The 12,159-nt window shown below is 42.1% G+C and overlaps 1 protein-coding gene across 4 annotated transcripts in view; it reads right to left on the bottom strand.

Annotated features, from left to right (window-relative positions):
• Positions 1 to 29: 29 nt before the first annotated feature.
• The window catches only part of nrp1a (neuropilin 1a), a 79,620-nt gene continuing 67,490 nt past the window's right edge, over positions 30 to 12,159 (bottom strand). For 2 of the 4 annotated variants that reach the window (XM_020621331.1, XM_020621330.1), the window contains 9 exons: positions 9,662 to 9,993; positions 8,306 to 8,450; positions 5,298 to 5,408; positions 4,617 to 4,667; positions 2,677 to 2,820; positions 2,284 to 2,561; positions 2,103 to 2,199; positions 1,446 to 1,499; positions 30 to 1,337 (listed from right to left, as the gene is read on the bottom strand). In XM_020621331.1, the coding sequence (XP_020476987.1) occupies positions 1,051 to 1,337; positions 1,446 to 1,499; positions 2,103 to 2,199; positions 2,284 to 2,561; positions 2,677 to 2,820; positions 4,617 to 4,667; positions 5,298 to 5,408; positions 8,306 to 8,450; positions 9,662 to 9,993 (1,499 nt within the window). In that variant the 3' untranslated portion in view covers positions 30 to 1,050. Of the gene's footprint in view, positions 1,338 to 1,445; positions 1,500 to 2,102; positions 2,200 to 2,283; positions 2,562 to 2,665; positions 2,821 to 4,616; positions 4,668 to 5,297; positions 5,409 to 8,305; positions 8,451 to 9,661; positions 9,994 to 12,159 lie in introns of those variants that run through there. The other 2 variants (XM_020621332.1, XM_020621333.1) reach the window with 2 other exon arrangements.

Here is a 12,159-nt window from a genome sequence, read left to right as displayed (position 1 = left end):
TATATATATATATATATTGCTACCTTTTGACTCATTTGCTCTTCGGTGGTTTTGTGTGGATGTTTTGATGAGAGATGACTTGAATAAACATTGGAATTGCTGTAGCATCAGCATCACTCAAATCGTACTTGTCTGAGCAATGTAACCTAAAATTAAAACCATAACATGGCACCTTCCACTGAACAGTCAGACACTGTATATATACACACATAAACCATGAAAAAAGGGATACTGCAGCTTTTTTCTTTTTTACTTTCTTTAAAAAGGACAATAAAATATATTAAAACTTATTTACAGTGTGTGGTTTTTGGACAGAAAACAACAACAACAACAAAAAACAAAGCGCTGTGATAGAGTGTTTTCCTGTTTTGCAGGTATTTATAAGATGATGTGTCCCTGTTTCCTGTCATCATATTTTAAGCCAAGTAAAGTAAAAACAAAAACAGAAACAAAACATAACACCCAGATCAACAATGAAGACCAACCAAAATGTACTAAAGGCACTGTCAGAACCATACATTTCCATGAATGGTACCTTCACTTCAGAGTGATAGGGGCTGGAAGGGAAGGGGTACATGTTTATGGGCACACCCTGTATGGCACACCATAGTTTTGCCAGATATGGTTCATTTAGAATTTTGATACATTGTTTGAAAATAAACAACAGCCTTCAAAAACCATTTCCCCCCAGAAAATTATAAATATTTTGAACATTATTATTAAATTGGTCTCAACACCAGCATCTGATTGTAAAAATGAATGTAAATCATAATAGAAAATTTAAATATAATCTAACTCAGCTGTACACATTTTTTCTGTATTTTATTTGTACACAGTGTCCCCTACTTGTAGGTTCTTTTACTGCAGCTCCTGAGAAAAGCAAGGATCAGTCCAAACCTCCCACTGGGTCCTGACGTTGTCCCTCATCCAGTGAGTTGAGTGTTGGCAATCCCTTGAGCTCTGTACAATAGGATATGCCTACAGCTAGTCTTGTGCACATTCTGTGAGCTCTGCACGTCATACCGTCACGCCAATGCAGTCAGTTCCATCTCAAGCCTCTGAGTATGAGCTCTGTACATTGAACTTATCCTTCTTTAGTTTGACGCCATCCACTAGTTCAAAGTTATAGTTCTCCAGGGCTGATAAGTTCCTGTCTGACATGCCTCCATGTGAGCAGGCACAGTACAAAACCACACCACAGATGGCACCCAGGAAGACCCCCAGGGCAGACATGGCAATGATAGTGATGAGGATGGGATCAAGGGTCTTCAGCATGTTGCCTGCTCCACTAATTTCATTGGCCTCCACAAAGACTGGATATTCTGTGATTTCCTCAACTGCACGGGAGAGACAAAGGCAGAAAAGGAGAATGAGATAGGAATACAAACTGTGAGGGGTTTGAGGAAGAGGTTCTTAAAATAAATCCTTCTCATGAATTGACTTACGGATTTCATTGAAGCGATCCTCTGGTAGTATTGGTTCAGTGGGTACATCAGGATCTGATTAAACAGAAATTCTGATTAAATGGAGTGCTGAAAGAAAACAAGCTGCAGTCGAAAGTGCCACATTTTTTCAGTTCATGTGTCATCTATTTACACTCTGCAATGAGCTCAAACTAATTCATTCTGGATGTGGCCACTCCCTCCTGCCCTGCAGTAACCTTTGCTTCCGGCCAGTTCTGTCACCTGACACCCGCCCTCCTCTATGACTCACCTACAATTCGCTCACTAATCACAGTGCAGTTGCTTTCTGCCAAATTGTCTTATGTGTCCCAATGCCATGGTTTTCCAGTATTTTTCTATGCCTGCTTGTGTGCTTCTCGTTGTGTTATTGACCTTTGCTTGGATTTTGGACCTTGCCTTGTACCATTGTGTGGACTGACTGCCACTCTGTTACTGACCACAGTTTGTTTGACAATGCCTGTGAACCTGCCTTTACTCTGTTTACCAAAATAGATAAAGGTAAAATTGTGGAACTCCATTCCCAGGGTTTGAGTTGTGCACTTAATTCTCAGCCTGTGTTTGTAACACAAAAGTGTATAGTCATACTTCAGATCAAGAACCGAATAGAAGTATTCCAAATATGAAAACTAAATGCCTCACCTTTACAGTCTGTCATGCTGACCTCATTGAGAACCTTAATGTCATCCACAGCAATGTCTCCCCAGCTTTTTCTTTCCACAAGGCCTTCAATCACCACCTTAAAAAAAAACACAGTGACTTTTGGGTAACCTTTTCTTGAATGCTACAATGGAGACAGCACAGGTGTAGAATTTTGATTTACCTGATAGGGTTTGTTGGTGCGTGGCACAGGAACACGACCTTCTCTCCAACGGTTGCCTTGGTGACCACTGACTGTCCACAGCAGAATGTCTACTGGTCCCTCCACTGTCTGTTTGCGCTGTTTGATATGCAGTGTGCCAATGTGTGACCCGAACATGTGGTACCAAAAGGACACACACAGGTCAGAGTCTGGGGAGCTGATCACTGGGCTGACCAGTCGAGCCACATCTGTCTCTTGGGAACCTGTTGCCAAGGTGTAGATGAAATTCCCTGAGCCACCTGTTGGATAAAACAGATCAGGTAGACAAAAGCTATGAGACTGAAAGGAAATGCTTATAGTGTGTCAGAAGGTCATACATTTTTTTGGCCCAACAGTAACCTACAGGGGTCCTACCCGTGTGATCCATGTTGGGTCCAGTGTTGAGAGTGGGGGTGCCACTAGACTGGATCTGCCACTTAGAGCCAGTCTCCTCAGATGTCCAGCTGCAAAAGGACGGGTCATTGGCCCATCCAAAGTCACAGGCAAACCACAGAAAAGCTGCAAATATGTTGAAGAAAGGTCAGGATCATGTGTCCAAGGATCTCAAATTCATCTGACTACAGGTTACATTTTGGAGCCTCCTCCACTCATCCAGACCACCTACAAACACTAGAGGGCAGCAGAGAACTGTGGAACATAAGCTTACAGTGACACTGCCATAGCAATAAAAACTCAGGAGGGAGAAATAGAGTGGGATAGGAGGCAAGTTACACCTCTGACATGAGAAAGAAAGGAAAGTCACAGTGTAGACCTCATGTAGCTAATATATATTGGCTGTAGTTAATGACCTCTTTTAATGAATGTGACAGTCAACAAAGAAAGGGACACTAACAGCAGAATAACAAGAAGTAGGAAAGAGGAAGATGATGTCTGGACATGGTGTCCAGTTGAGAAAGCAACATTTATAGTAACCCATAGAGAGCTCAGGATTTTAATGAGAGCAGGGACTTGAGATTTGTAGACAGCTATGGTAACAACGCTGGGGCCCTAGTCCAACAACTCAATACCCCATAGACACATGCCATGATGAAGGAGCCTCTGCAGAGGCAAGGAAAATGTGTGGGGGCTTTAGTGTTTTTCAAGCTGGATAAAGAAAGACTTCCAAGGCACACAAGGGAGTGAGATGTTTGGGAAGTTAGCCACATCCTTCAACTCCAGCAAGAGATGCCTTTAGAGAAACAATGAGGCAGCTCTCCAAATGGCAGAATATATGAACCAATGTTGCCTTTAATAATGGGATGGTTATTACTAGCTTTTACAGGGAATGGCTCTATTTGCTCATTGAACACAAAGGATGGAATTCCCATGTGGAACCACACTGCAGATGCTGAGCAAATGTTTTGATCAAGAATTCCACCTTACCGATTAAAATGTCTTTGACTTTTTTGTTTCATCCTTGGAAGGCTTTGACTGAGGCTACCGACCAAGCTCAAGATGAGGTCAACAGCCACATCACCTACTTGGCCATTTGATAAAAGAAATAGACTTTTTCTTGAGAGTACAGCCTTTGGGATTAGGGTGCATGGCATGCATATACCCACTCAGACATGCATGGTTTGAGGCTCTTGAAATGAAAAGTCAGACAGAATAATGTTTTCCCACAGACACTTGGGTATGTTCATACACACATTCACACACACACACACAGAGGCCGGCACCTGAGATCTCATCTTTTATTATAGCGGCAGCAGACTGCAGACAGACCACAGAGCCAGCTGATAGAGTGAAAGGGGTTGGATGGAGCCTATGGCCCATTAGCCAAGGTCAGACTCGGGCACAGCCTATTAGCTGGCTGCTGTTTCATCAACCTGTTATAGGAGACTATTCTATGTGTGTGTATCTGTGCATGTGGCCCCAAAGCACACATAATTTCCTGTGTGCATTTGCATTGTGTTTTCCTGTTTTGTGTTATAGAGTGAGATTTTGTTTACTGTGTGTCAGTGTCTGCCCAGTGATTAGTAATTATGCTGAGAAAACAGCAGCAGAGCACCAGTGCTAATCATCAGCTAACCCTGAATCACACAACCTCTCTTGCCCTGTCAGCAGGAGCCTCTCAGGGCCATACCATCAGCTTTAATAAAAGGCATACATCAGAGGAGAGAAGCTGCCTTGAGTTGGCAATCATTAACTGGGGTATGCTTCTAAATAAATCTATGGAAATTAATGAAAAGAAAAAGCTTGAGTAGGTAAATGTTTCAACATCATAACACGCAATCTTTAAAGACATCACTTTCAGTGTTGAGCAAAATGTGGAATTGTTGATGGCAAAGAAAAATCATATATTTTCCACTCACCTGGTACAGTATCAGCTTCAACAGTAGTGGTCTCTGGCATCGTGGGACCACCTGTGACAAACACAAAGAAACTTTAATTTCATGTAACTGCACCCATGCACTAAATGTGCCTAACCAAATTTAGCTAAATAATTTAGGACTTTCTTTCCTTCCTTCTTACAAGTACACTACCTTAGTATTTGTACCATTGAAGCACTTAAGTAGGTTTCGGAACATGTTACTAAGACTGTGCCGTGCTCATCACCAAAGATTGCCACATAATGGGGAGTGTAGGTAGGAGTACAGACCAAGAACAAGGAAGGTGAGAGATGAAGAACAGAGCTGGCTATTGGTAGGTTTACATGCAGATGCATGTGGATGTGCACATTTGGTGGTCTCTGGTGCAAGGTGCTAATGAGAAGATAGACTGAAAAGAGAGATGGGAGCTACAGGTGCAGCTAATTAGAGCTGTGTACATGGCGGCGAGCATGTGAGCGCATACATGCATGTTTACAGAAGTGTATGGAAGAAGGCAGATTAGCTGAAGTATCAAATCAAGCCATGGAAGAGAGCAGTGAAGCTAGGAAAGTGGCTCTATCATAGAAACGAGGGGAACGGATCAAGTGTGAGCTGTAGCAGAAGGAAAGGAAAAAATGGGAGAGGTGGGGGCTGGTTGCAGTCTCATGAAGGCGATGGTAGCACCTGTCACATCGTAGTCATCACCTGTGCCGCTGTGGCAGCTCGCCTGGTCGTCGTCACACTCATCGGACAGAGTAGTGCTTGGAGCTAGTGTAGTGGGTGGGTGTGTAGGAGCTATAAAGGTGATGAAGGAGAGAGACAGCAGACAAAAGATTATATTTCAAGTTAAATAAGGAAACTAATGTAGGGCCTAGAGCTTTGGCTTAATGGCTTTGTGATTCAGTTTCCACTTAAACATTTGAAGCAAACCATAATTTCTGTTTTCCCTTATTGTTCAGAGAAGGTAAGATAATGTGTATCATCAGCTATTACACTGCAACATTTCAGTACATTTCTGTTGTTTTATCCAATTACTGCCTGATCATTATCTTGCCTCAAAAAACGCACTGAGATTGAGAGAGAAAATGCAGCAAGGTTTGGCATTACATTACGTTCATTTGGCAGATGCTTAGGTCCAAAGGAAAGTTTATAAGTGCATTCAAACATGATAAGAACAAGAGTTAAATGCCATTTAAAATGGGAAGTGAATATCTGTCAAACAATTAACCAAACACAAAGTATGATCAGAGTGCTACAGTAAAAGTAAAATGAGATGTAAAGAGTGCTAACATGGAGTGTAGATGGAATCCAAAAAATGTGGGTTAAATCTTCACATTATTAACACTATTACAATGTTAGATAAAAATTCTCAGTGTAAAACAAAAATGCAGAACAGAAACACTAAGTCAGAGCATGTGTTGAATTTGTTGTTGAAGTCACAGCATCAGTTATAAGCTTCTGTAAGTTTCATATCATTTCACCTATAGATTGAACTGCATGACTCTTGCATAATGAGGTCTACCAAAAAAAAAAAAACCCTGACATTTGTTGGGCGAAGTGTTAATTACATCTCCAAGGAGTTAAGACAACACTGACATGATTAACTCTGTCAAATAACACTGAACAACATTTTACACTGACTGTGTTAAAAATATTCTTTGGGAGTTGAAATCTGTTTAACTCTTGAATTTCAACACTCAAATTTTTGCTGCGTATAAACTGAAGTGAAACTACAGCTGACACTCAGAGAGGCAGAAATTGGCTTGGAACTGACTATAGGCTTTCTTGCCAAACCTTTTCCCAGGAGACTCCCATTTTTCACTACCCGCTCCCTATTTCTTCCCGTGGTCAAAATTTCCCCACATTTCTCAGGATTTATGACAAAATTTCAAACCTTTCCCCCCTTTAGTTATCACAACCTGTTCCCGGTACTGGGCAGCATGTGATTATTGTTTCCACCTGGACAGCCATACAGCTACACCTTCTTGGCAAGCACATGGGCACTATTCATACCTCCTCCTCCCGCCGCCAAGTGAAAAATGAAGACAGGAAACAACTTAACCTTCTTTCACATTAGCTCATTAGACAGACCCAGTTGAAATGACACCTATTTTTCTACGGTAACTCAGGCTAGTCATCATCTATTTTATAAATGGATGGTTGACTAATTGTATTTTCAGAATGCTCTTTTACATCTTTGTTATTTATTTGTTTTTTGTTGTTATTTGTGGGCAGTTATGCAACAGCTTTACTGGTCTACTTGAGATTGGGTTTGGTTATATTTGGCCCCTGAAATAAAATGAGCTTGACACCCCTGAACAAATGAAAACCGATACATTTTTATTTTTATGCCAGAGTTCTTGCTAAAGGAGGTCAATTATTTTGTATTCTCTGTATTCACTGAGAATTAAAAGTATCTTAGATATACTGTAAGTACTGTTGCAGTAAAACACTGACGGGCTTCCCCAGTACAGAGGGAGGTCAAAGGAGGAGGGCAAGGGGACTGTGAGAAAAATGTACTGCCACACCCTAAAAACTGTATGTGTACACTATGTGTGTGTGTGTGTGAGACAGAGCGTGTGTGCATGTGTGTGAACCACTCCTGCGCTTGTCCAGTGCTAGATGAAATATGAGTAGATCAGCCCCTGTCAAATTCAGAGTGGGGAGGGTCAGGGACGGGGTCAGTGCTGCTTCACGGGAGCCTCACACAGAAATGAGGACTTAGCCCTCTTGATATGACCTCTTACAAACACGTACATACATGCTTGTACACACTAGTACAAGCACCTGTGTATGTGAAAATATGTATACATGCCAATAACCACATATTTGGCAGGCTGACTGTGGTTGCTGTGTGTATATGCCTGTGTCAGTATGTTTAGCATTAACAGTGAAAACAAGCATTATGATCTTATTAAAGCTCCCGGTGGGAGTCGACGAAACGTACAGTGGAATGGGCCTCCCTGAAATCCAATATGTAAATCCACTTAGGGCTTGAGTGCAACACAGTCTTGAGTCTTTGAGCTGTTTCTGTGCTAAATCAGCTTTGAAAGAGACCAATATAGTACTACAAAAAAGAAGGGTAATTTTAAAGACAGCAAAGTGTATGCAGTCCTTTAAAAAAAGAAAGATATGCAGGGGTTGAGAAGAGTGTGATAGGGGCCTGGCTGAAAGAATCCTTCTGCTCCGGGTTCATTTGATCCCCTCTAGAAGTAGCTAACTATGGGGGGAGCTTTGATTTAACAAGGAGACAAGACAACTATCTCTTGTAGGAATAAAGAGCAGGAGTTGGACAGATGTGGTCTCAACAGAGGGAGCCCTCACACACATCTTTAAATAACCGGGACCATGGCACAGGCATGAAGTGCAAGCTATCACACAGCTGTCATTAACTAGGATGACTGATGGGAGTGTGGGAGTTGAGACACAGAGATATGCACACACTGACTGCAAATGAATGTACAGAGTTATACCCAGTAAAGACAGCATAGGGATTTTGACAAATACAACCCTGTAATCATCAAGAGTAGTAATGTCACCACCAAAAGTGAAAATGCCATTACTATGGTCAAAACGGTTACAACAGCTAAAAATGTCATTAGCATGGGGAAGAAGGTCTGGGTAGTCAAAACAAAAGTTATAGTTTCAGAGAACAGAGAACATAGAGAATGCAACAAATGTAAACAGCTTGCCTTTAATCTCACAGCCAATGAGTTCAAGTCGCAAGCCCATGCCAGCAGGAGTGGCCCTCTCTGGGTAAACTCTGATGAAACGGGTCAGCAGGGGCTCCAGTGTCCTAAGCTCAGGAGTGTCATAATTGCTATTCCCTTCAAATATCTGTTTGGGACAGGGAGATGAGGTGAAAGGAAAAACAACAGAGACAAAGAGTGAGTGAAAAAGTGCAATATTGCAAACAATATCACTGTTGAGCATTTGACTGATATAGCTTTCTGAGTGCAGATACCCCAAGGCAGACTTATTCCCTCCCCTCTGAAAACTAGAACTTGGGTGGAGGGCTGGCATGTGCTGGGTAGGTGGAAAGATGATGGAAAAGAACAGAAGATGACCAGATCTCTCTCATCTCAATAACATCTAATGCACAGCTTGGCAACTGCTGCATGAGGCCAGTGGCAAACACACACCTCTGTCAAAGGCAACTTTTGGTTCCTTTCATATGTGTCTCAGACCCACTGCAAACCAAAGAATAAATGAGGAAAAAGAGGAGAATGTGGGGTGTTAAAGAAGCAAGCAAAGGAAGAGACAGAGGACTGATGGAAAAGGATTAATGGATGTGATAATGTGAAAGAGACTGGTGCGCCTTAGATGCTGGGAATCTCTTAGACAAAGGAGAGAGAGGCAGCTAACCGGGGGATATGGATCCTGCTCAGTCCCTTCATAAATCAGTCCTCCACCTACCTGGATCAGATTTATACCCTGTGAGGGAGGTTTGCATTTGGGGATGGGCTGTTGCAGCTCTTCTGGGAGACATGTGTGGTTGTGTATGTGCTCATATATAACTTTGCTTTGAATGTAAGCATCTGAATGCTTTGAGCAAAGTCTTAGGCTGAGTCTTCTGAGGATGCAGGATGTTACTCTCTTCTTTGTCTTTCCTTGTTGGTTTTCCCCTGATACCCTTCACCCCCCTTTTTCATTCTGTGTTGTACAGAATAAAAAGAGGGAAGACAGAACTGAAAAAGGACTCTGAGACATGAGATGCTTATCCCAATGTGATTAAGCCCACTGCTGAAATTGACTTGCAACAACTGCTGAATGATTCGTAACTGCCAGGCTCAGATTTCTGATGAAAATTGATTAAATGTGTCATAAGTGGAATCATTGCACTGACATATCTGAGCAATATTTTTAGTAACATGAATTCAAATCATTGTCCGCAATGCAGAATGTCACACCTATCATTTACTTTGCGCTAGAAATCAAACCTTCAATTCCAACCCATTCCTTTGAAAAGACATCTCAAGGGTTATGCCTCTGATTTAGTAGCAGAACTGCATTGTTCCACTAAATCCAAGTAAAGAAAAAACTCTCACTTTTGGCTTGTTCCCATTGGCATCCAGTATCATCCTCCAGTCAGAGCCATTGTTGCTATAGCCAAGGCGGAACTTCTTCATGAAGACTTTGTTCTCACGGTGCTTCCCTCCCTGGATGATCAACCCCTTTATGAGTTTCTCCTCACCAAGATCCACCTGCAGCCACTCGTTAGTGAAGGGCTGGGGCTGGGGCAGCAGAGTCCACCCAGTCCTGCTGGTCAGCAGGCGGGCATTTTCTGGTACCCAGCTCCGGTCCGTATGGGAGGACGCAGTGATATGGTTGTCAGTGATGAAGCCTGACACCATGCCAAGCATGCCTGAGCATGGGTACTCTGGAAGAGGAAAAGAAAGGACTGTTTCAAGTTTTGATACAAATGAAAACCCGCAAAGCCGATACATACACAGGCAACAACTGACTTCACCTCTATCCAAAAACTTGTTGCTCAACATCATTTACAATGCCACAAGTTGAGGTTGGTAAACTAGAGGTTCGTATAGGGGCAGCAGGGATAGTCAAAGTCAAAATGAGGAGGACAGTTTCCCCAAACTCTTTGTGATGTTGCTGTGATCTCTCCCTCTTTCTCCTCCTGTCTGCAGAACTCATGCATACTAAGTCTTCTGCCTGAAGCGGTTGTCTCCAGGCGGCCCATTAAAACCCTCCTCTTGGAATGGTGCTTCCAAATCCTGAATTCTGCTTTTTTCTTCATATCTCTTATGCACCCCTTCCTCCCACCACAGACTCACATTTGCCCAGACAAAAAGTGGGTTTTATCTGCTGCTCCTGCTCTGCAGCTGCCAACATCTGTGAGATGGTGGTTTTTTACCATGTTGTTTCTTCAGACTTCTCCTCCTTTTTCATCTTTGGATCCTTCTCCCATTTGTTTCCATATGTTGCCTCATCTTTTTTTGGTGACATCCCTTCTTATCAAGAGATCAACAGAACAAAATGTTACAGGTTGGAAATATTTGAATGCTTATCCTAAATTTCTTAACTTTCCTCATGTTTTCATACTACAGAAAAGGTGGGGCCACCTGAATGTGAAGCTTTATGCCCAAAGTGAAACAGGACAGATGCAACCCAACAACACAATTTCTCATTAGCAAAGTACGAGTGTTTGAGTGTCAGTGTCAGTTTTTGTGTTTAACTCACACTCCTTTAGCAAGTGGTCCACTTAAAATAAGACTTTTTTATGTTATACTCATAAATTGAATTTGGACATAATGTTTTCAAGCATTTGTTACACTACTTGACTGCCAGACTGCTTTGAAGGTAGAGACACTATAATATTATGACTTCAGTTTTATACCGTTATGAATTGTGCCTGGATTTATTTTATGAAAGGGAATTTCTTTTGAAATGACTACAATAATAAACAAAAGACAAAGGTCCAATCTACAGTAGCTAATAAAGTAATACTTATCTAACAAATTCATATTCATGTAACATTTCTTAGTACTAGCAAACAATCTGTAATGATTCTATGTAGTTCTTGTGTCTTGTGGGTGTAACAGTGAGTGTTAGAAGGTTGGTGGTATAATTTAAGCAAAGCATCAGTAGATATTATGCACTGACACTCGTACACTGGTTGCAGTATGTTTATGCCTGTCTTCACACACTTTTGTCAGTGTTGTATTTAGTGCCAGAAGCTTGTGCTGCATTAGGGCTAAATCTTCCTGTCTGTCTTTTAACTTTTCTCCAACACTACATCACGAGAGACAGAAACAGCAAGAAAATGATTACTCACTGGTTCCCATGAAGGGATAAATTCAGGCATTATTACATTTTCTTAACTGCACTGCCATAGTGTAGCTGCATCTGGAACAAGTCAGCAAAGACTGGGAGAACAAGGCCTCTTTCAGGTTTGTCTTTCTCTCTCAGGACATCAGGTCACTGGACTTCTCCCTCATTGACTCCTTCGCCTGGCAGAGAATCAGAGGTAGTTCCTATGCAAACCAGTGGAATGTGTCTCTGGCCCTCCATGGAAGCCTCCTGTTTTTGGGGCGTTCTCCCTCTTTCTTTCGTCTGTGGCCGAGATCTCTGTGAGAGTGGCCACAGTAGCTAAGGCGCTGCATATTGACCATCTCTAAAGCGGAAGGATATGTGAGAAATGAGGTGTATGTGAGTGTGGGATTGAGAGTGGATTGGTGTGTAAAAACCCATCTGAATTTAGACACTTAGACGAACTCCCCAGGTCATCTGGAGCTGTTAATTGACTTCAGCTGCAATCACAGAAGCTTCTAAGATGGCATTCATGCAGTGACACACCCAGAGGAACAGACTATCTACTACATGGCGGCCCCCGAGGCAGACGTGTTTGCACATTCCACTCTCAAATGCCGGCTTTTTCTTCATTTTCTTCTTTTTTGTGTGTTTTTTACTCTTTCTGCAGTGCACATATCTCATGCGCTGCTAATATACAACAGACAGGCATTGCTGGATATCGCAACTCACACAGTCACTATGAGTTTCAGAATCAGAATCAGAATCAGAATCTGCT

The sequence above is a fragment of the Monopterus albus genome, unplaced genomic scaffold (assembly GCF_001952655.1).
Source record: "Monopterus albus unplaced genomic scaffold, M_albus_1.0 scaffold258.1, whole genome shotgun sequence".
Classification (NCBI taxonomy): Eukaryota; Metazoa; Chordata; class Actinopteri; order Synbranchiformes; family Synbranchidae; genus Monopterus; species Monopterus albus.
The sequence above is the reverse complement of the archived record's forward strand: the minus strand, read 5'-3'. Positions and strand labels throughout refer to the sequence as shown.